At 40.0% G+C, this 25,363-nt stretch overlaps 1 protein-coding gene across 4 annotated transcripts in view; it reads right to left on the reverse strand.

Moving 5' to 3' along the window:
* Window positions 1–19,307: 19,307 nt before the first annotated feature.
* lingo2 (leucine rich repeat and Ig domain containing 2) overlaps window positions 19,308–25,363 on the reverse strand; it is a 228,782-nt gene continuing 222,726 nt past the window's right edge. For all 4 annotated transcript variants that reach the window (XM_058054395.2, XM_058054378.2, XM_058054368.2 and 1 more), the window contains one exon: window positions 19,308–24,668. In XM_058054395.2, coding sequence (XP_057910378.2) covers window positions 22,815–24,656 — 1,842 coding nt within the window. In that variant the 5' untranslated portion in view covers window positions 24,657–24,668 and the 3' untranslated portion in view covers window positions 19,308–22,814. The remainder of the gene's footprint in view (window positions 24,669–25,363) is intronic.

The raw sequence follows: 25,363 nt of genomic DNA on the forward strand, positions 1-25,363 counted from the left end.
TGAGGTGAAAATAATTTAACTGGCTGCCTTCAGCCGGAGGAGATGAGAAATAATGAGTAAATAGCAACAATAAAAGTGGAATAACACCAGGATTAGCGATGGCCTCACAGGCTCGTGTCCAGCTTGCTTTATTATTTACAAGGCCTGCAGCCGCAGATAATAATATTGTGTGAGGCAGCAGAGGCAATAAGGATAAGCAGAAAAACTTCAGGCAGCCCGCATTACTTTCAGTCTCCCAGGTGGAACGCATGCAGGAAAGAGAGGAGTACCATGGGTAGTCATTAGTGCGTGGAGCTTCTTGGAGTTTATGGCTTTTTCAGTACAATGTTGCCACATGGCAAATGACAAATTATCGTACTGGATCCGAAAATGATCGTATTTTGAGGGGAATGATCGTACAAACACCATCTGAGTTACAAAAAAAACATCATTACTTAGGACTCGACTTGAGGATATCATCAAAGACTTGCAACTTGACTTGGACTTTGGCATAAATGACTTGGGACTTGACTTCGGTGACTTGAAAGTACTTGAAATTTTCAGTGAATATGATGAGTAAAATGTGCTCCCGTTCAAGTAACTGATATCATACACGCACATTTCAGTAAAATATATTTCCCTTTTGAATCAGCCTCACTGAATGCATCCATTAATGTCCGATCGGGTATAAGAACAAACAACGAACATCACATTTCTTTGCACTGACTAACTACTGAATGCTTCTTTTTCTGTGACAAAGTCTTGTCAGACTGGAGCTATTTTATTAAAAAAAAATAAAATTTATTTTTTAAAAAGCAGAATATACGTCTCCAACCACATGCATTCTTAGTTGTCTCTTTTTATCTGTTTTTATATCTTTAGAACACAGGCAAGAGATGGGCACATCAGGATTATCGATTATTCATTCATTTTCTACCGCGTATCCTTACAAGGGTTGCGGAGGACGCTGGAGCCTACCCCAGCTGTCTTCGGGCAAGAGGCGGGGTACACCCTGGACTGGTGGCCAGCCAATCACAGGGCACATATAGACAAACAACCATTCACACTCACATTCATACCTATGGACAATTTGGAGTCGCTAATTAACCTAGCATGTTTTTGGAATGTGGGAGGAAACCGGAGTACCAGGAGAAAACCCACGCATGCACGGGGAGAACATGCAAACTCCACACAGAGATGACCAAAGGTGGAATCGAACTCGGGTCTCCTAGCTGTGAGGTCTGCGTGCTAACCACTACATGACATTTTAAAAAGTGCAGTTTTCCTATAACATTGGGCTTGAGAGGCTTGCTAGAAAAAAACAATTCCAAAGTAAACAACATTTTTCTCTGGATGTACATGGATGATATTAGTGTAAGTGTATAAGGGGAGACTACAGTGGTTACTGTAATAGTGAAATGACATGTATTTGCTGCTTAACTGATTAACAATCAATAAAGCTGCTTTTTTAGCGAATTTTGTTACTTCCACTTCTAGTCATTTAGATGTCTGAAACTATTCAAAAGCTACTATGTTTTTAGCCGCCATTCTTGTATATTATGTGTATATTTGTAATGGTAATGGTTTTATTTCATTTGAACATGCATCAGATTACAATTGAATGCATCACATAATCAGTTCACAGTTCCACATGTCCGAGTAGGAAGAAGCAAAGCTTATTAAATCCTACCCTTCCATCTTGTACTTTTACAATCAGTAACTGTTACATTTGTTCACTTCCTGCTTTCCTAATATAGTTTAATTTTTTTTTATTTTGTAATGTACTGAAGTACGAGGTGATGTGACCATAAAATTACGTCATATTGACGTATGTGTCGCTTAGCAGTCGCTAAGAAATACATCCACGTCGTCTTGTGTTTGTTGGTTTTAAAAGGGTCAGAGAAGGTGACTAAGTGCACAATTTACCTCGTAAGACTCAATGTTTACTCCATCATCCCGTGAGGCACACGGAGTCCACTATATGCTCTTCTTTGCAGTGCACATTCAGGCATTGTTCTCTGGACAATAACATGAAAGATACAAACACCTTGGGTGGTTTCAAAAGAAGGTGAGACATGGATCTTTGGATGAGTGTTTGGTATCGATCACCGCCCCAACCCCCCCACCCTTAAGATGCTTTTGGCTCAATGAGCAAGAGCAACATCTTCAAGATGCAGCATTAAGTCTTACAGTTGAACAAGCTTGAACGAGTTCAACATCTTTTTAGTGGTGTCACTCCGTGTCAGAGTGAGTTCATCGCCCCCCCCATCTCCTCCAGGGGTCATACAGACATTGCTAAGGGAGTGGGGAGGGTTTACTGAGAAATTTGCCGGGGGGGCTTTGCAGCAAACACAAATAGTAACTTGAGGATTTATTTTCTTGAGCATATTGTCGTACTCGCTTTCACACAGAGATCCAGCAAAAATAGTATACCAGCATCATGATCAGTGGATACTACTCGTGAATTTTTTTCTGCTTATCTGGGCCTGGGTCACAGGGGCAGCAGTCTCAAAGTCCAGACTTCTTGGTCCCCGGCCAATCGGGTGGCTACAAAGGCATTCTGGAATTCCCTTTTACCGCAGTTGTTCCACATCTGACACTACCACCAACGCCCCCCCGTACCATGCCATGGAAAATGTCTGGAAAAATGGTGCATACATCCTGGCTGTGTAAAAGGAGCTTGAGTTTGTAACCCCTTTTACACATACTTGCAGCAAAATAGCCGCGATAAGAGTAGAGCTACCATTTGTTGTTGCCTGTCTCACAAAACCCAATGAAGACAGGATATACTTTTACACAGCAGACGGCTAAATACTGCATGAAACAGTGTCAACACCAATAATGATATTAGACTATGTAGAATTTTTACTATATACCTGTATGTGTGTGTCGTAGCCCTTTTCAAACAGACAACTTGTTCTGAGCAATGTTGTAAAACTCCAGTCACTGTGTCACCGTGGCTATAAATTGTGGTGTTTTCCTCAGCAGCAACAATAATCATCTAAATTATTAGGTAAACACTTCACGGTGAATCATTTGACAATTGCTCCCACATACTGTCGTGCTCCACTGCCTATTACGTGACTTGTTATTACCACCAGCACAATAACAATAAGAGCAGGTCAATTTTTTTTTTCCATTTTGGAAGCGTATGTCTTGTAACTGAATGCCTCACAAAGTGGCATTGACCTTGCGAACCAAAATAGCGGTGTGCATTGAGCTTAATAAGTGGGCTAACACATTTCATGCTATACAGTTTGTGCCAAATGTCTGGTCACATAGGCAAACATACATTATCATACATTTCTAAAAATACATATATAGACTCTACATATATACACAATACATAGTTGGGATGCTGATTAGAGTTTTATGCTGCCGATACCAATCACATGGATTGTACTGTACTGTACATTTTTCAACTTATTTATTATGAGTGCTATTGGCTGGGGTTATCATCCCCGAGAGGGGACTGTATCCAATTAGATACCTTGCTGGGACAAAAGGCTTTTTTAAAAAAAACTCATATTACTGTATATTTCCCAGCTGCATTTTGAGTGTTAAGTTGCTGCATGATGATTTCGCGTAAAATCTCTTTGTAAGACACAGTGAGTCAGACTGTTAAATTGAGTAATGACCTCCTGCTATTTTCCAATGGGTTGACAAGCTCATAGTGGGTTTTTGCACAGTTCATGACTGGCTCCTGTCAAATAAAGAGCTGTAAAATATGACAATTCATGTTGTTTTTTTCTTGTTTTGCCTTTATTTTGGTAAAATATTTTTGTTCTATTTAACACAAACCTGAATTTAATTTGATGCATGTTTTGGAGTAATATGAGCACAGAGAAATACAATTTGCATTAATTAGATTTTTAGTTCAACATAACAAAAATAACAGTAAAATAATACAATTAATGCAGGGGTCTCCAACGGTCTCCAACTATTTGTGTTTTATTTATGACTAACAACATTTCAATAGTACACTACTTTATTTACCAAGCCATCATCTGTATGCTATTTTGTACCCGTTTGTTATTACATGAATGCATAAAGTATGAATAGAACAGTTATAATAACCACTAAGAGTTGAAATAAATATTCTTTGACCCTATGAGGCACTCAGAATCACCTGGAGACCCCAAAAACCACACACAAATAGTGTTTTCCCAGAATTTCCAGAATTTAGGAACACCGCAGTTTGCTTTCTCTGATACTACTGTAAAGACTGTGTTGGTATGAAGTGTTTTCGGTCCAAACGATAACTGATTTGCATGTTGTTGTACTAGTGTTATGTGACAGGAAAGAGAAAGCAAAAGTGTAGCCCGCCATACGAGTGTGGATTACCTGCTATTTCCAGTGGGGGTCTTCCTATGCAAGCACTAACCAGGCCTGATATTGCTTGCTTTCCAAAATCCGAAGGCTGAAGGAGGCGCTGAATCAAATCAGGAGTGTGAAATGTGCTGTAAAGTGGAAATAAATAAAAACATTTCTTTGAATATTGTTAAAGGAAGAGTGACAAAAACACAGGAAAAGTTCGATGTACTCCCAAGGTGATGGAAGATGGGGCTGACTGCATGTTCTTTGTTGTTTATCACTCTTGATGTGCATTTGTATAAAAAAAACAAAAACATATAAACAGTAATTCAATTTAAATTTCCAAGATGTATGTTTTGTTTTTGGGCTGCTTCTTCACGAGTGACAACGTCAAACTCCCCAGTGCACGAGGAGGACTCTATGGCTCCCTGGGGAGAACGTCCTCGCCACAACACTACTTAGGCTGCCACAGGGTACGAGGAGTGCAAAGACACAAAGATGTTGGGAAGTTGGATAAGGAAAGCAAGACACTAGCCACGTTTACATGAGTGTTTCTCTTTCCGAATGGAATCTTTCCGAATGACCTTTCCAAAAGCAATGGTATACATGGAAAGGAATATTCCAATCGCGTGTCGACATGCGCCGCTATAATCAACCAGAATAGTCAATGGGGCATACGTAGTAAAACGTAAACACCAACATCACATGATTCCGACTTCCTCGAGTTTTTCTTTCACTTGTTGGAATAACGCCGTATTGCCAGTTTTTCGTTTGCCTACTCTTGAAATTTAGTTTGAATCAAAAACAAACTTTCCTTAGCAGTCCAGTGCCGATTGCTCGCCTCCATGTTTTTAAATCGAACGTCTCGCGCTGCGTGTTACGTCATATCTCAGCATTCGCTGAAAGAACGCACCCGGGAACAGGAAAAGATAAAGTTCAATATTGCTAATATTTTTTACTTTATTTTCCTTTTATTTAACCTACAAATGTGTCAGTGACCCTGAATATTAATTTGTGTTGTGGAAACTAGTGTTTCCAAACCGTAGCCAAATCAATGTTTGAGTCTCAGCACACATCTACGCTGCATTCAAGGACCGCTCAACAAAGTGTGAAATCTCAACACTAAAAAAACATTAGCAGTGAAGCATAAAGACATAAATGTGTACAAACTGTACATGCATGTTGTACCTTTTATAAAAAAAATGACTGAAACTATTTATTATTAAGGGAAAAAAGTGACTTGGGCCACTCTTAGCAGCAACAACTGCAATCAAGCATTTGTGATTACCTGCAATGAGTCTCTTACAGCGCTGTGGAGGAATTTTGGCCCGCTCATCTTTGCAGAATTGTTGTCATTCAGCCACATTGGAGGCTTTTCCAGCATGAATTATCTTTTTAAGGTTTAGCAGCTGTTTGTAAACAGCCACCGTGAATCAAAGGAGTGTAAGGTTTCTTACACGGAAAACCAGGACGATCCAATCAATTTTTTTTGTCCATTAATTTGCAATAAAAAGCATTAAAAAAAACATCCATGTTGTCCACAGGTAGAAAATGTGTGTCCTCCCACACCTGTAGTTCAATCAAATGAAGTCTGTGTGCTCCCACACCTGTACTTCAATCAGTGACATCACAGGCATCCATTTTGAGGGAGGACCCTATCTTTACCAGATTCAATGTTTTTAATTGTTTTTAATTCAAACTTCAATTTATATTCATGTTTTTTTTTATTGTTTTACCAACTTTATCTTAAAGCAGTATTTAGATTTTTAGGCGGATCTTGGTGAGTCGTTCCTTTCAAAGAGCCGTTCAAAACAGTGGCTCATTTGGCTCATTTTTTAATGTATTAAGTTTTAAGTCACTGTGTACCATGTGGCGTAATGCTATTTGCAAATCTAATAAGCATAAGAGGGGTGAAGAACGGTTCCCAGCAGCGACTCGGTTCCCATTGTTCATGTTAATGAGCCGTTCAAAACAACCGGTTCGTTCACTATTCGTTCACTATTTTAAACCTTAAATTTTACCCTTAGCTTTTAACACATACTGATTAGATGTGGTATGATGCCACAGCATTTCAATAGGATTCAGGTCAGGACTTTGACTAAGTCTTCATTTAGTTTTTCTTCAGATCATGGTCCTGCTGTAGAACCTAAGTTGTTTTCAGAAGTCACCAACAGCTGGCCAACACCGTCTTTCAGTATTTTTTGGCTTGATAGCAAAATTCATACCAGACCATCACACTACCACCACCATATTTTACCGTTGGTATGATGTTCTATTTTTGAATGCGGTGTTACTATGATGTAATGGGACACACACCTTCCAAAAAGTATTTTTTTTAGTAATTTTTTAGTATCTTCCCAAAGGTCTTGGGTATCAGCAAGATGTTTTGTGGCAAAATTGAGAGGAGTCTTAATGTTCTTTTTGTTCAGTACTGGTTTTGGTATTTCAAAAAAATGGAAGTGGAGTCAAATCTATCAAATGATATGTTTTTAGCACACATTAATTGTCTGTTATTAATTTCCAATAATATTGAACAAAGTGACTTACCATGTGTCAACTGCATGAAAGTCTGACCTTGAGAAGGACAACGCAAGCCGAGGAAAAAGGAAATCTGAATGGTTCCTCACGTCGTCAGCATTTTGCCACATTAACATTCCCGCTTAATCTCCTGCTGAATTAAAATTTATCTCCTCCTTTATGGACCGCACATGTGCTCAGGGACCACCATGGAGATCTCCATGTGGACCCCCCGATGTGATGGACAATATATCAGCAGGGCTCTATTAAAGAAGTTCCATTTCACACTTATTCCAATGACCTTGACGGAGTGAGGTGAAAATCAATAGAGGCTGCCGTTTTTATTTTCTTTCCAATCAACGCAGGTCACAGCCTCTCCAGTGGCTCCGATTCCTTCCTTGACAAAGGATTACTGGGCTTTATCATCCCAACTGTCACGCAAAAATGACCATAAAAGGTGAAGTAGAGACCGACTTCACGTGGGTGTACAACCCCAACGACAGCGTTGTCGTCACCCGTCCTTTAATGTGCTGCTCGCCACCGTCACCTAACATTACAATTCCCGTTTGTTCTAATAAGAGAACACGCTGGCTGCAAGTACATCAGCAAATAGAGCAGTCGCTTTTGTTAAAACAAACAGGAAGCCGCCACAGAAACGATCCCGAGCTTCCGACTGTTTAATCGACGAATGTCAAAGATCATTTCGCTATTTTCAGCACAAACGAAGCCAGTAATGGAGCATTGTTGGAGCCGTTGACTTGCAACTGAAGGCCTTCAGTGATGGCTGTCACTCAGCGCAAGTCAATCTGCTCCGTTGAACGGGACTCGAAATAGACGGCAGGAAAAGACGAATGTTGACGGAAGCTTGATGAGTGCGAGTAGAAGTGGAGCTTCAGTTTCATACTATGACTGTAATACTGTACTGCATTATGTGTGTACTTACTGTATATAGGTTACACTTTGTTTTCACCACAAATTCGAATATTTAATTATTCAACCAGGCTCAGAAAAACTATTACATTTCTATTACACTATTTCATACAGTTCTCCTCCCATTCCATGTGGAAGTGGTAGGTTTTTGACTTTTCCTTTCTCCTTCTTCTACACTCAAGTATACACTAGAAATATAATAGGAGTGTAAAGGTGACTTATTTGATGTTGACGGGGATCTAATAGTGTCCAAATACTGTTACACTATTACCTGTGTTCAGTGGAGTCAATTGTAATGGTAATGGTTTAATTTCATTTGAACATGCATCAGATTACAATTGAATGCATCACATAATCAGTTCACAGTTCCACATGTCCAAAAAGGAGTAGAAAGAAGCAAAGCTTATTACATCCTACCCCTCCATCTGGTACTTTTACAATCAGTAACTGTTACATTTGTTCACTTCCTGCTTTCCTAATATAGTTTTATAAATTTTTTAATTGAATAAATTGTAATAATTTTGTTTATTTTTCTTTTTTTTAAATTTTTTTGTCACGTACCGAAGTACAAGGTGATATGACAATACAATGACATAATGGGTACCATAGTAGCTGTCAAAGTTTTTTTTCTATGATATATATTCAATATATTCATATATATTCAATATTCATCAGTCATGCCAATATTTAATATGATGGAAATGATGTGTCACAGTTCATATCATTCAAACGGCTCGTGCAAAGGTGATACTAATGTCTTTGGGAGGTTTATTTCCCTGTTAGAAGGTGTTTTTCTGTATTTGTAAACCATTACAAAGGCACACACACACGGGAGCCCTGCTTCATTTAAAATGCGTCTTTGTGAAGCTCATTTCATTTGAACACTGGGTGCCAAATGCGGTTCCTTTGTTCATAAATAAGTCATGTCGACCCAGGGGCGTACGTCTAATCTTAGACATTTAAGAGGAACACAATGTAACAAATGCAATATGAGGATTAACTTGAATTCACACATGTAACCTCATTGCTTTGGTGTGGATCGTTACAGAGCTCATTTTTATTCACCACTAACTTTGTACTTGAATGCAACATAACCAAACCAGAGGGACGGGAATCAAATGTTTTTTGTTTTTTTTTTTAAAGGAACCATGTACATATAAAGTCATTATATTACGTGAAGAAATATATGATTTTATGTGATATATATTTAAGATGTGCATGGCGGTCAAGTGGTTAGCGGTTAGCAGACCTCACAGCTAGGAGACCCAAGTTCAATCCCACCCTTGGCCATCTCTGTGTGGAGTTTGCATGTTCTCCCCATGCATGAGTGGGTTTTCTCCGGGTACTCCGGTTTCCTCCCACATTCCAAAAACATGCTAGGTTAATGGTTACTGTTACTGTAATGGTACACACCTGCCAAAAATATTCAACTTTTGTTTTGTCAGAGTGGTTAGCCTCACAGATAGGAGACCCGAGTTCAATTCCACTCTCGGCCATCTCTGGTACTCCGGTTTCCTCCCACATTCCAAAAACATGCTAGGTTAATTGGCGACTCCAAATTGTCCATAGGTATGAATGTGAGTGTGAATGGTTGTTTGTCTATATGTGCCCTGTGATTGGCTGGCCACCAGTCCAGGGTGTACCCCGCCTCTTGCCCGAAGACGGCTGGGATAGGCTCCAGCATTCCCGCGACCCTCGTGAGGATAAGCGGAAGAAAATGAATGAATGAATGTATATTTAAGATGAAAATTGACATATTTGGACCACAACAACAGGGTGGTTTGGACATCCCACATATAAATGTACACACTAATACTTATACTAATACTTATACATACTAATACTAGAAATATGTACTTTAACTGTTTCAACCATTGCATTGACGCAGCATTACTATCAAATGCACAAGTCATCAATAATGGATGACAGGGTACACGCAGCAGTTAGCAAAGCGCTACCAACATGGCTCGTTCTTATCCAAGGTCGTCTAAAGGGCACAGGATGTGTCTGCACAATCTAAGGTTTATGCGCCCTTTGATGTACAGTATTTGCTGTTGTTGTTCTGCACTATTTCCGCTTGGCAACAGCAGCACAAGCGAGTCATTATGGAGTTGAGCAGCCAGCCCACCTGGATGACCCGGAAGTGGCATCCGTTACTCGAGCCCGTCTCATTTCGTGGTCCCTGGCAGCCATTCATCAACCCGCCCGGCTCGTGGCGTGACGGCTGCGAGTCGGCCAAACGAGTGCAGCTGTCCTGGCGTCACGCCTGACAGTTAAGCTGCGACAAAAGACGCTGTTGTTTTAGACGCTTTCTGTTTGCAGGTCACGGCCCGGTGCCCCCCCCCCCCAACGTCTTTCATTTGCATTTTAAGAAATACTCAGGAAGAGCAGCTAAGGAGACCAGGATGCTAACAAATGCAGCAAATTCTAATAGGAGCGAGTGTGATGCAGCATGCAGCTGAAAGAATTATTACTTCCTGACAAAGTCAATTCCACCAGAAATGTTTCAGGCTAATTAATTGATGAGAAGTTTCTAAATTAATGTTTATTTATCAGCGACAGTCATGGAAAAATATATCAGACCACCCTTGTTTCTTCATTTTATTTCTTCCCTTAATGCCTGATACAACTCAAGGTACATTTGTTGGGACAGATATAATGGTGATAACAGAAATATATGAATATATAAATATATAAATTCTTACATGAATAGCTATAACACTGTATTTACAGTTTATTCCCTTAATGCCTGATACAACTCAAGGTACATTTGTTTGGACAGATATAATGGTGATAACAGAAATATAAAAATAAAAAAATATATATATATAAAAATATAAAAATATAAAAATATAAAAATATAAAAATATAAAAATATAAAAATATAAAAATATAAAAATATAAAAATATAAAAATATAAATTCTTACATTAATAGCTAGAACACTGTATTTACAGTTTTTTCCCTTAATGCCTGATACAACTCAAGGTACATTTGTTTGGACAGATATAATGGTGATAACATAAATATAAACATATAAAAATATAAAAATATAAAAATATAAAAATATAAAAATATAAAAATATAAATTCTTACATTAATAGCTATAACACTGTATTTACAGTTTGTTCCCCTAAGGCCTGATACACCTCAAGGTACATTTGTTTGGACAGATATAATGGTGATAACAGAAATAAAAAAATAAAAAAATAAAAAATAAAAAATAAAAAATAAAAAATAAAAAATAAAAAATAAAAAATAAAAAATAAAAAATAAAAAATAAAAAAATAAAAAAATAAAAAATAAAAAATATAAAAATATAAAAATATAGATTCTTACATTAATAGCTATTACACTGTATTTACAGTTTGTTCCCTTAAAGCCTGATACACCTCAAGCTACATTTGTTTGGACAAATATAATGGTGATAACATAAATATCTAATTATTTTTATATGAATATATAAATATGTAAATTCTTACATGAATAGCTATAACACTGTATTTACAAAAAAATATATATTTATATTTGTACCTTTAGTTGTACCAGGCATTAAAATGAGCAAGAAACTGAAGAAACAAAGTGGTCGAATCATTTTTTTCCATGACTGTATAGGTGTACGCACAGGTACAACCATTCTACTGTGATTGGTCACAAGCCCAAGCGCTCCCGAGGACTTCCAGATACGTATGTCCGTGTTTCCTGAATGCAGGATAAATCTGCAGCCCATAGCAGGAAGTCCAGATTGCATTGACGTCAATAGAACGTTTTAACCTCATTATCTGACGCTTTGGCATCGTTTAACATGACAATGTTTACAATGTGACACACACTGATTGAACTAAAACATGTTTGTCATCTTATTTTATGCCAGCTGCAAAAAAGGCAAAAGACTTTAAAAAAAAAATGAGTGACTGGAGCCACTTGATGTCATCTAATGAGCGACAAGGAGCCACAGAAGCTGCGGGTTCATCTAAAAGCTTTGCTGGAAACGTGCCACAATGACCCATTTATTGTTGTACTTTGTCACATACGCGGGTGAAGTTGTCAGGGAGCTGATCAAACCTGACGACGGTACACGAGTGCCGATCACGCGTGCACGTTCACAGTAGCGGGAAGTGACAGCTGTCGGATGCAAGCTAAAGTCTTCAAAGCGGTGCGGAGCGTCGCTATAAACATTTGTGTTAGAACAGGAAGCGAAATGGCGTCTGTTTGCAAAGGAGGAGGTTGAGGTTTATTTTTCATTTTTTCAGGTTTGTTGCATGACAGCATTGCTCAGAATGTGCTGGCAAGTGAAGGAATTTTGTGAGAAATGGATCCGGTATTTGTTTGAATTCGTCATTGTAAAAACTCAAGCTAGTTTTATTTCTTGTGTCACGGAGAAGCTCTTTCAATGTGTATTAGTGGCCCTCGCAGGTCTAATAATCGATAGTTATCACTATATCCAGTGGCGGTTCTAGCATGAATGATGCCCTGTGCGGACTGAAGCACTTTTATCATCATCTCCATCATCAACCGGCTACAAATCAAAGCTAATGTTTGGGTTGAGATGATTTCCACCACAAACAATGATGCTCTCAATAGAGTACGTATCACTTCCTTGTTTCTATTGGTTGTAAACTGCCCTCATTCAGGACGCTATATCGCTATTCAACATTTATCAGGAGTGTGAAAATGGTAATGGTTTAATTTCATTTGAACATGCATCAGATTACAATTGAATGCATCACATAATCAGTTCACAGTTCCACATGTCCAAAAGGAGTAGGAAGAAGCAAAGCTTATTAAATCCTACCCCTCCATCTGGTACTTTTACAATCACTAACTGTTACATTTGCTCACTTCCTGCTTTCCTTACATTTTTTTTTTTTTGTCACGTACCTAAGTACGAGGTGATATGACCATACAATGACATAATGGGTACCATAGTAACTGTCAATATAGTGATTGATATGTGCTGTTGCAAAATGTGCCATGTGCAAAATATTACTCACACATATCCAGATATGCTAGAAGTGTCTTGTTTTGCAATAAAATAACACAAATAAATGCTGTTTTACCACCTAAAAAGCTTCTACTAAAAGCTTTGTGATGTTGCTGTGCTTTTTTGTTTAACAAATAATTATAATCTAATGTTGTTCTTTTCATTTAATTTTTTTTTTCATTTATAAAAGGAAGTGTAAGTCATAAAACGCCATCAAGTAGCATTGTTACAGGTTGGTTGGTTGGTTCATAAAAAAAAAAAAAGACATTTGAATCGACACCTGATGTACGCATACAGTATTTGGTTAGTAGCTTAGCTTTAGAACTGAAACTCCAAAGACTTACCTCTTATTTTGTTGTTTGGTTCCCAGAAGGAGATAGATGCCATAGATTTGCAGAAAAAAACACGCTGGCAGACAATCTGTCGACAAAACCCATTTTGTTTGTCCCAGGTGCAGATTAAGTAGAGGCTCAGTTTAAGGCTCGGTTCATCCTGCCAGACTTCATAGTGGCAAGAACCCCTGCATCTTTTTAAAGTGCTGCATTGGAAAAATGGCTACTTGAGGGAAATGTAGGAGTGTCTCTTCAATGAATGGACTGCTCAGCCTTGGCAACACAAATACCAACCGGAAGAAGAAAGTCTTTGAATGAGCCACCTGTGTCATGGACACCACAATGGAGGCCTGAGCGCTAACATGTGTGACAACATTTCAAGGCCTTCGAGGAGGCCATGATGTAAAAGGTCATGACAACAAACAGGCGGCTACTGCTGTATTGATGTCTAAGGGAGAGCACTGTGGAAAATTCAATTACTTACCAGCAGTGTGGTGAGACCAGCCATGTTTGGCCTGGAGACAGTGCTGCTGGAGAAAAGACAGGAAGCAGAACTGGAGGTAGCGGAGATGAGGATGCTGAGGTTCTCATTGGGAGTGACCAGGATGGATAGGATCAGGAAGGAGTACATCAGAGGGACATTACATGTTAGAGGCCTTGGAGATGAAGTCAGAAAGGTCAAACTGAGATGGTTGGGACATGTCCAGAGGAGAGTTAATGAATATATTGGTAGAAGGATGCTGCGTTTAGAGCTGAAAGACGACAAAAACAGAAGACAGGGTTGGATGGAGGAGATTGACCCCTGAAGGGAAAAGCCCAAAGAGAAAGAAGAAGAGCAAGACCAGTAGTATTGTTACGAACGCTGTTACTATTTCCCAGTCATGCATAAGCTACATACTACTTCCCAGTTCACGGTTTACTGTTCAATCACCTTTAAAGGAAAACTGCACTTTTTTGGAATTTGGGCCATCATCCACAATCTTTATAAGAGACCAACTGCAGGATAAATACTGTTTTATCAATTTGTTAGCAAACATTTATCACAAGCAAATTATGGTAATTGTAATGATAATGGTAATGGTAATGGTTTTATTTCATTTGAACATGCATCAGATTACAATTGAATGCATCCCATAATCAATTCACAGTTCCACATGTCCAAAAGGAGTAGGAAGAAGCAAAGCTTATTAAATCCTACCCCTCCATCTGGTACTTTTACAATCAGTAACTGTTACATTTGTTCACTTCCTGCTTTCCTAATATAGTTTTTAAAAAATAATAATTTTATTTATATATATATAATAAAATGAATGTGAGTGTGAATGGTTTGTCTATATGTGCCCTGTGATTGGCTGGCCACCAGTCCAGGGTGTACCCCGCATGCTACATTTGTTCACTTCCTGCTTTCCTAATATTTTCATTTTCATTTATTTATTATTATTATTTTATTTTTTTATTTTTTTTATCACGTACCGAAGTAGGAGGTGATATGAGCATCCAATGCCATAATGGGTACCATAGTAAGTGCCAATATAGTGATATGTATAGCACATCATGACTGGTTCAAGACTCTTCATCCTTGTATTTAGCAAACATCAACTGCTTGTATTGTTTCTTGAATTGGCTCATTGTTGTGCATTGTTTGATTTCCTTACTCAATCCATTCCATAGTTTGATTCCACATACTGAAATGCTATGGCTAGCATAACGTAGTCTTAGCATATAAGTGTTTCAAAAGTAGTTCTTGAAGATGAACTATTTCAGCAAGTTTAAGTATTTGTGATTTTAGAAATAAGCAGTTAGTATGTTGTAATTATAGAAATACTGTTTTGTTATTATTTTTAGCTGAATAATGAACATTTCGTTAAGTAAGCTACAGAACATTCACATAATCAGCAGTCTGATATGAGCAACAAAAAGGTGTGAGTAGGCCAAAGATAGGATGTGTTGTGTTGGCCGTGCGTCTTCTATTCTGTACAGAAAAAGGTGCTAATGAAAGGCTGCCACATCAGTGAAAGACAATTCTCAGCTGTTGTCATCACACATAAAAGGTGGAAAAGCCCATTGGGGCTGAGTCTCTTCTTTTCTTCAGGAGGTTGCAGGAGGACATCAGAAGAGATATCCATACCCCGGAATTCCAAAAAGTATGATTCTATTCTGTCTGACTTACTTTCAACACATTTTTTTAAACCTTCAATTGGAATTTCATAAATGGAGATTAATGAATACGCAAGGGGAGGTGAAATTTATTATTTAATCAAGTGGTCCATATGAGCCTTATTCGGTTATGGATAATTTTATCTCCAAAAAACCATATCTTTTTTCTGTGTGAATATACAAAAACTGATTTAAAAAAAGCAGCTCATGAATGCATGTAACAGGAAACACCTATTCTGCCCGTTATTAAAACACCTCTAAAAAGGTTTTATATATATATACATTTACATATTTACATATGCTGTAACCATTCAGTAGCACCTCCATTCATGATAACGGTCTTTGAATTACAGTATTTGATGGTTTTTCTAATCCGGGAAAAAATAACTTTTACAAATGAGCATTATGTTTTTAGTGTGTGATTTATCAGCTCATAATTCATCTTGGTTATGAAATAGAAATTAAATAATAAGTGGATCTTTGGAATTTTAATGCAGCTGAGACTGTGAGGATTAATAAGAATGAAAGTCCACCGGAATCTAAAAGCAGCATTAATTGTCCACCATTAATAGCCTCGGGCTCTCATAGCCTCTGGTGACCATCTCTCAAAAGACTGAAAGGCCTCTCCGGTCAAATTGAGGAAAACACGCGAATACGGTTCATAAAAAAACATGCAATCTATCACTATATTACACGCACCGGTCTCAAGGTTCAATAACAATCCAGCTGGGAGACACTGGAAATGTGGGGCATCCTTTCGCCACGTTGTTTTCCCACAGGAACTAATTATTTTTGGCACGGTAGTTGTTTTTATTTTAATCAACATCTAAACTGTTCACCTCTACAGGACGGCACTCAAACCAGAGATTCCAAGACAAGATAAAATGAGTCTTTTTGCTTTTCAAACACTTTTCTCAAATTACTCAAATGTATTGCAATGTGGGGGTATGCTGGATCCTATTCCACGTGACTCTGGGTAAGCACCCTGGACTAGTTGCCAGCCAATCGCACTGGTTTCATTATTTTACATATTCCGAGTTTCATCCATCTTGTATTCTTTATAATATGGGCTATGTATACACCACTCTTTTGCTGTGTGCATGATAGTGGCCCCGCCTACCCTACAGAAACAAAGTGACACTCTGACTAACAAGAGGTCTCACTCTGTTCGGACATTGTTCTATGGAACCCTACAAGAAACAAAGTGACAATCTGACTAACAGGAGGTCTCACTCTGTTTGGCCGTTGTTCTATGGAACCCTACAGAAAGTAACACTGACTAACAAGGGGTCTCACTCTGTTCAGCCGTTGTTCGATGGAACCCTGCAGAAACAAAGTGACATGCTGACTAACAAGAGGCGTCACTCTGTTCGGGCGTTGATCTATGGAACCCTACAGAAACAAAATGACACTGACTAACAGGAAGTCTCACTCTGTTCAGCCGTTGTTCTATGGAACCGTACAGAAACAAAGTGACACTCTGACTAACAAGAGGTCTCACACTGTTTGGCCGTTGTTCTATAGAACCCTACAGAAACAAAATGACACTGACTAACAGGAAGTCTCACTCTGTTCAGCCGTTGTTCTATGGAACCGTACAGAAACAAAGTGACACTCTGACTAACAAGAGGTCTCACTCTGTTTGGCCGTTGTTCTATAGAACCCTACAGAAACAAAATGACACTGACTAACAAGAGGTCTCACTCTGTTCAGCCATTGTTCGATGGAACCCTGCGGAAACAAAGTGACACTCTGACTAACAGGATGTCTCACTCTGTTCGGCCATTGTTCTATGGAACCCTACAGAAACAAAGTGACAATTTGACTAACAGGAGTTCTCACTCTGTTCGGCCGTTGTTCTATGGAACCCTACAGAAAGAAAAGTGACACTGACTAACAAGAGGTCTCACTCTGTTCAGCCGTTGTGTGATGGAACCCTGCAGAAACAAAGTGACACTGACTAACAAGAGGTCTCACTCTGTTCGGCCATTGTTCTCTGGAACCCTACAGAAACAAAATGACACTGACTAACAAGAGGTCTCATTCTGTTCAGCCGTTGTTCGATGGAACCCTGCGGAAACTAAGTGACACTCTGACTAACAAGAGGTCTCACTCTGTTCGGCCATTGTTCTATGGAACGTCTTTGGTCTTTGAAGTGCCTACGTGCAGAACTAATGCACAGAGTGAACTTCTCCTTCCTGGACACGTAAGCATATGACAACATACGGAGGTCGGCAAAATTTATTTTCATTTAATTGTAGAATTAGAAAATTCCAGTAAATTAAACACCAACTTATTGCCTTCCATTTAATTTATTTTTCTCTTGTTTTCAGTTGAATCAAATGCGTCATGAATAATTTTTCCGAGATGTTGCGTTGTGCTCTTTAAACTCAACAATAAAGACAAGCTGACATTGAGGTGAAGAATAACAGAATGCTCCATCCACAGAAAAATAGACTCCACTCTCCACTTTTCAAGTGTGACAAATACAAGGCTGAACGGCCAGTCGTGTTGGCACAGACCTTGAAAACAAAGCGAGAGCCGGACGATCTGTGACGCAAAGCACACTTGCTCCTTTTGGACTCGCTGTGCGTCGACAACAGGCCGTGACGTTTACACAAATGAAGACGGATCGCGTTTGATGACACGAGTCGAGTTCGTGCGGCTCTTTGCCAAGAGGGCCGACGACAGCAGAGGGAAGCGGAGGTCCGTTGCGAGTTAACTGGATATGTAACAAAGCCCAGGGGTGCAGCTTTGATCGTTTCTCTCTCTTTCTCCATCGAGAACAACTTAGCCGGTTCTCCACGCAAGTGCACAGCAAATAAGTTCATTTCATACACTCAGTAAGTCACAGCAGACCACGGCCATTATTCTTCCGTGTTATTCATTTACTTGACAAAAGAGCAGCGGGACGCCGGATGGAACCTTCAGGCCAAGTCAATCTTGGCAGCACAGGTGGCGAAGCATTTGGACAACGACATGCTGACAGAAAGTCTCATGTTGCAACATTCAGTGTCATTTAGTCACCAGGACGGTTGATATGGGGACAAAAGGGACTTGGACTCAGTGTTGATGAAAGTGAGGAAAATATGTAGAAGTCCCAGAGGAGTGCATTGGAAGTGTGCAGTCCAAAAATGAGCTTTGATGTTGGAATTTAGACAGTTTTTCTCATCAGCCCTACCGAGAATGTGTCTTTATGTGTGTCTGTAGCTTTAATGTTAATGAGCTTTGTTTGTCCAGGCATGTCTCCAACAAAGTGTGTAGCACTAGGGTGCACGTAACAAATGCCGTACATAACACTAGCAAAGGTAACTTTACATTCACATACCAACAGCAAACAACTAGGTTAGCGACCTGATAGCTTACAGCGCTCTGGTCTTTATTTTATGGTAATGGTAATGGTTTTATTTCATTTGAACATGCATCACATTACAATTGAACGCATCACATAATCAGTTCACAGTTCCACATGTCCAAAAGGAGTAGGAAGAAGCAAAGCTTATTAAATCCTACCCCTCCATCTGGTACTTTTATAATCAGTAACTGTTACATTTGTTCACTTCCTGCTTTCCTAATATAGTTTTTTAATTTTTTAATTTGATTTTTGTCACGTACCAAAGTAGGAGGTGATATGATCATCCAATGCCATAATGGGTACCATAGTAAGTGTCAATATAGTGATATGTATAGCACATCATGACTGGTTCAAGACTCTTCATCCTTGTATTTAGCAAACATCAACTGCTTGTATTGTTTCTTGAATTGGCTCATCGTTGTGCATTGTTTGAGGGTCTTACTCAATCCATTCCATAGTTTGATTCCACATACTGAAATGCTATGGCTAGCATAACGTAGTCCTAGCATAGAAGTGTTTCAAATGTACTTCTTCCCTGAGATCATATTTCTCCTCTCTTGTAGAGAAGTATGGATGACATTTTTAGCTAATTGGTTATTTTTGGCGTTATGCATTATTTTTGCTGTTTGAAGATGAACTATATCAGCAAGTTTAAGTATTTGTGATTTTAGAAATAAGGAGTTAATATGTTCTCTGTAGGCGGTATTATGAATTATCCTTACTGACCTTTTTTGCAGTACATTTAGCGAGTGAAGATTGCCAGAACCAGAGAGCAATAAAGAGTATGGAGTGATTTCTGATTGAGAACAAATTTTGCTTTGTTCAATATTGAACAATATTATTTTAAGATTAGTAGCGAAGCCTACAAAGTGATGGTTGAGCGGGCTCATCTAGCTAGGAAGGACATTTTTCCTTCATTACGTCATAAAAAAGCTGCAAGTTCAACAGCAAGCATTTAAGCGCCTCTTCTCCCGAAAGTACAGTAAACAAGAGACAGCGATGATAAATGCTTTCTCACATTTGGTGCTCATAAACAGGCTCTAGGGACATACATGACTGTTGGAACACCGTTAAAAAGACCGTTTTGCATAATATTGGGACTGATAATGTTTTTGCATTAGTTTGCAGCCACATTCATCATTAACAGTTATGCAGACAAATAATTACATTTCTTTTGTCTCGTTTTTTTCTTTGGCAACTGTGGTTCCCAGATTACTCCACAGGCACATCAACTGTGTTTTTATGGAAAAAATATTTGCTGTGGTAAAACTTTGCAATAAGGTACACAAAATCACAATAGCTAATAAGGAAGGAGCCTACCTAAGCATAACAACGACTCATTAGTTCTTCATTAGTTCCTCAGTAACTAGTCTAAATTTATGTGCCTACGTCATTAGGTCCTCATTAGTTCTTCATTGGTTATTTTTGTGTACCTTATTGCAAAGTGAACTATTGGTAAATTGCTAGCTTGACATCCACAAACCGTTGAATGAGCAACAAGACAAATGGCGGTGCATGCTCTGCTCCTCGCCCTGCAGCCAGACAGTTTTTGGACGTGGTGCTGGTGCAGGCTCACACGGGAGCTCATTTGGCGAAGGGGACAGTCGCCAGGGAGCTGAGACACAAGCAAAGCCCTCACTAATGAAAGCACACACATCCAAATCCCGGCTCTCATATTCTCAAGACTTGATCCCGCCTGTTTCTGCAGGTTTATACGGTCTTTTTTCGATGTGTTCTGAGGGGACAGGGTTCAAAAACTAAACCAATAAAGAAAGCAAATGTGTGGTACAAACATATTGATGCATCCGAAGTGCACTTTTTTTTTTTGCTTTTGTTCAGTTGCTTCCAATCTTCTCCAAGTTCAAGCCAAAACAAAGCCAGTTATCATGAGAATATCATGAAATATTACACTGCCTGTCACCATGGAAACACAAAGACCAAAAAAACGAGTCAGTTTCTACATGGGATAATGTCAACAGACTCCAGCTGTCATCGTCTGTCTGATTCAAAGATTCAAGGATGAAATGTAGATCTGGTAAAGAATGAAGACCGCATGCTGGGGAGGAGTCTTTCTTTGTGTCAATATACAGTAGGCAGCAGCTTGTTATAAAATCACAGACAAAGACGTTTTGGGGGGGGGACTTTGACAAGCCTCAATTGCAAAGAAAATGGGTGCATTTAACTTGGAGATTCTATGCAGCTCCCTCCAAATCACATTTTTTGAAACCGAAAATATAAAATACCACTGGCGCTCATTGCCGTCACTCTGAACTGTTGGTATTTGTGTACAAAAGATGTGTTATAATCGGCAATACATTCAACGATAGCAAGTGTAAGTAGATAAACTTTGACATTAATAATTCACAAGTTTCATAAGTCAGTTAAAATGAAAGTAATAAATAGCTAAAATGTCTAATGAATATTAAAAAAAAGGCTGAGGTTAAAAAGTTTACAGAGTGAGACATCTTCTCTAGAAGGTATCGTTTTGGCCCACTAGAGAGTGCTCTCGCATATAAACAAGCTTTGTCGTTTTTCTCGGTGTAAAGCAGGCTGGCCTCACGGCAGAAACGAAACGGGAAACCTCATAAACACACTGAAAGTTGCTCTAAACGCTCGTTTGTTGGGAAATTATCATCTTTCTTTGTAAGTATATTGGTGTATAAAGCACTTACTTAAATAGATGCATCTGCTTTTTCAAAAGTTGTACTAGTTTTGTCAAGTTCGCTAGCTTCATGCTACTGCTAGCTTGCATTTGCAGTCGGTGTACTGTGTGTTAGCTAACTGTTAGCCGAGGTGTGTTTAGCCTGCAACATGAGCAGTATTGGAATTTTATTTTTTCCTGTATGTTTCAGTTACCACTTATTTTTTACAAAAAAGCTTCATAAAGCAAGAAAAACAAGCCTTGTATGTGGAGTTTTCTTCATTGGTTTGCTGGCTGTCTAGCAACATACAGACACGTGTTGTGAGGACAGCACACTGCCATTAGCAGAAAATAAACAACTAAAAGAGATGAGATATAATGCTTAAATAAATAAATATAATGCTTAAATATTACCAATACAGCTACCAACTGCTGTATACAGTCCCTGACTTACAGTTAAATGTTGCCGTTATAGACTTGTGTGTCCCAATACCCTGTTTGATGGCTTAGACGGTTACATTAGTGATGTCTGAAGTGGTCAATAAATAAAATTAAGTTGAGTCACTGGTACAAATACATCTGCATTTATTTCACATACATCTTTTTTTTATTTGAACTTTTTTTTTTTTTTTTAGTTTTCACAATCTAAATGATTCAACAACAAAATGAGGAACTACCACAGCAAAGTCCAAATTTTCTACAGGGGAAAGAAAACGATGCAAATATCACTGTAGCAAAAATCGACGCATGTTTTTTGGGGCAAAGGTACACTTAAAGCAAGTAAAAACACACAAAAATAGGACAAAATGGTTGTTGTGGTCCAGCTGTTATCCTGGATGCCCAACAGCAGTTGAGGACAGATTTTTGCTCAACTTTATTAATAAATAAAATTTTCTCTTTGACTTTCATTGATAAATAATATTTATTATTATTATTATTTGAGAGTCAATTGGGGGAGCAGGGGCATATAATCACCCATAGAAGCCCTTCCTGAATCCATGGAAACGTCAAAAGTCTGAAGGATGTTTTTGCTGAACATACAGTATAGGGTTATATCAATTTTGGCTAATGCATCCCATGAATATTGCTATGAACATTTCTTTGAATGAGTATGTACATACAGTAGGTGTACGTAACAAAGCATTAGGTACACATAGGCAAGGTATTTAACATAGGAAACGATGGTCGCTTTCATCGATTGGATGTGTGAAGAAGCATGGCGCAAGACTCAAACAAAGGTTATTAGCTTGGATACAAATTGGTACTGTACACGGTTCAGCTGAGTCCGAAGCTCTAACTCAGAATAGAAGGGCATTCTTTTTGGGTGTATAAATTTCAAAAAGGAAATAAATGACATGTATTTCCTGGAAATCGTTCACTCCGAATCCAGATTCGATGCCTGCTGACAATTCCGATGTCCCACTGCTCTTTGAAACATAGTATCCAAGCGTTATCCACGGATTTCAGGTACCGCTCGTCTTTACCAGACCCCAAAGTCCTTTGCTACCACTCGTCCTTTTCGCAGTGGTTCTACTCGCCAAAAAATAGAATGTACTTTGGGTATTTCCACAATCCAACTTCTATAAATCCACACTTAGAAAACAAGTCACATCATTTTCATGTTGAAACGGTGAGGGCCAGCTTGAATGTCCGCGGAGTCCACGTTGGTGCCGTTGGACTTGGAGCGAGGCACGTATTCAACGTCGATGTTGTTTTTATGTTTGCCTTTGCCTCTGCTCCAGACGAACAGGAGCAGGAAGCAAAACAAGACCATTCCCAGGAAAGTGAAACAACCCATAGCGGTGGACACTAAAATAGTCTTAAGGTCCAAACCCAGGGTGACGCCGGCGGTCCCGTTGGCAGTGGTGTTACTGGAATCAGTGTAATACTGGGTCCTGTTTGCGTACAGTGATCCGAGGCTTTTGACGGCCAACGATGTCATCAGGGTGTCATTCCCGGCGGTGTTTGAAGCAAGACAAAGGTATACGCCGCCGTCTTGCACCTCTGCCGATTTGATCTCTAACGTGCCGTTGTTGTGGACCGTCACCCTGCCGTGGCTCCTCCCAGTCAGGACACGGCGGCGTGGGGACACCCAGGACACCGTGGGCCTTGGGGTCCCCTCAGCGCTGCAGTGCAGCAGAGCTTGCTGGCCCTCATCTACAGTGATGGTTTGGGTTTTGTTCTCTCGGATTTTAGGCTTGGTGCAGGTCACGTAGTAGGACAGAAGGCTTTCCTGAAACTCCCTGAAAGGCCTGCCTCGGATACCCTCGGGTGTGTTGCACTCGGGTTGGGAGTCCCCAAATAAGATGGAGTGCCTTTTCTGTAAGATCCACATCAGGCGGCAGTCGCACACAAGCGGGTTGTTGTCGATGAGGAGGACCTCCAGAGCTTCCGGAGACTGGAAAACACCTTTCTCCAGCGTGTCCAACCGGTTGTGAGACACATTGAGCACTTTGAGCCCGCGAAGACCCTGGAAAGCGTAAGGTTCGATAACGGTGAGCTGAGAGCCAACCAGGTGAAACTCTCTGAGCCGAATCAACTCCATTAACATCCCACCTTCGATATGGCGGATGCGGTTGTAGGACAGGTTGAGGTGTGTAAGGTAGGGCAGATGCTTCAAGGCTTGATACGGGAAGGATGACAAGTTGGTGTTAGTGATGAACAGAGTGGTCAGGTTGAGGCCGTGCAGGGTGTTAGCCGGCACGTGATCCAGCGAGGGGCAGTTGTCTATCTCTAATTCACGCAGACGGAACAACTTTTTGAAGGAGTACGGATGCAAAGTGCTGATGCTGAGGTATCGCAGGTGGAGGCTGACTAAGTTGTGAAGATGAGAGAGGGCCTCAGTGGGAATGACAGTGAGATTGCACCTCTCTAGGGTGAGCGTCTCCAGGCTTAAAAGTCCACTGAATGCCCTGTGAGAAATGTAAACAAGGTCATTGTCACCCACCTCCAAGAATTTGAGATTGTGCAAGTCCTGGAACATATAATCCAGGAGGATGACGATCTTGTTGTCACTGATATCCAACCGAGTCAGGTTTGTCAAGCCGGAAAAGACGCCCAGAGGGATGAGCTTGATGCGGTTGCTCTTCAGGCTGAGCAGATGCATGCTGAAGAGTGCGTTGAAGGCACCTGGCTCAACATAACTGATTATATTCCCACTCAGGTCCAGTTCCTCCAGACCCGGGAAGGCCACAAAATCATCCGGGTTGATCATGGTCAGCTTGTTCTTACTCAGGTCCAGGATCCTGGTCTCTCCGGGGATTCCGTCTGGGATGCTGGGCATGCGCTTGCGGTGACACACAACGGCCTTGGTCTGCGCCGAACACTCGCAGCGGGAGGGGCAGCCCAGGGAGGAGCCCACGAAGACGGCCATGAGGGCCAGCCCCAGGACTGGCTGCCAGCATGAGATGACCGTGTGCAGCATGACTTTGCTCAAACAGTCAACCATTCTGTCACGGTTCTACAAGACAGGAAGACAGACAGAAAAGGCAAGTTTATAAATCAGGTTGGACAACGGGATCACTCTTCAAGACTTTCCAGTTTAATTCTGGAGTTTTACTGGCGGAACATCTAAGTCTAAGTTGGTGAGTGGCAGTAGCGAGCGAGCACACCGTCATCGAACAAATCATCTTTGTTGTCATTAGATTACAAAACGACTTGATTGCCTCGTGCAGCTGGCAGCCTCCATTAAGGTACGTCGAATAAACAAACAGGTAGGGAGGGAGAGAGGACGTTAGGTAGGGACTATTATTCATTATTAACATGACTGTATTTACATAATATTTGCATTTAATTGATATGTTACAATACCATTTGATTTATCTGTATAAGTGAATAAATGTGAGTTGGGGGGCTGCACAGATGACGAGTGGTTAGCACGGAGGCCTCACAGCTAGGAGACCCGAGTTCAATCCCACCCTCGGCCATCTCTGTGTGGAGTTTGCATGTTCTCCCCGTGCATGCGTGGGTTTTCTCCGGGTACTCCGGTGTCCTCCCACATTCCAAAAACATACTAGGTTAATTGGCAACTCCAAATTGTCCATAGGTATGAATGTGAGTGTGAATGGTTGTTTGTCTATATGTGTCCTGTGATTGGCTGGCCACCAGTCCAGGGTGTACCCCGCCTCTTGCCCGAAGACAGCTGGGATAGGCTCC

Source organism: Doryrhamphus excisus, linkage group LG23 (assembly GCF_037039965.1).
Source record: "Doryrhamphus excisus strain RoL-2023G ecotype Guam linkage group LG23, RoL_Dexc_Guam_v1.1, whole genome shotgun sequence".
Taxonomy (NCBI): Eukaryota; Metazoa; Chordata; class Actinopteri; order Syngnathiformes; family Syngnathidae; genus Doryrhamphus; species Doryrhamphus excisus.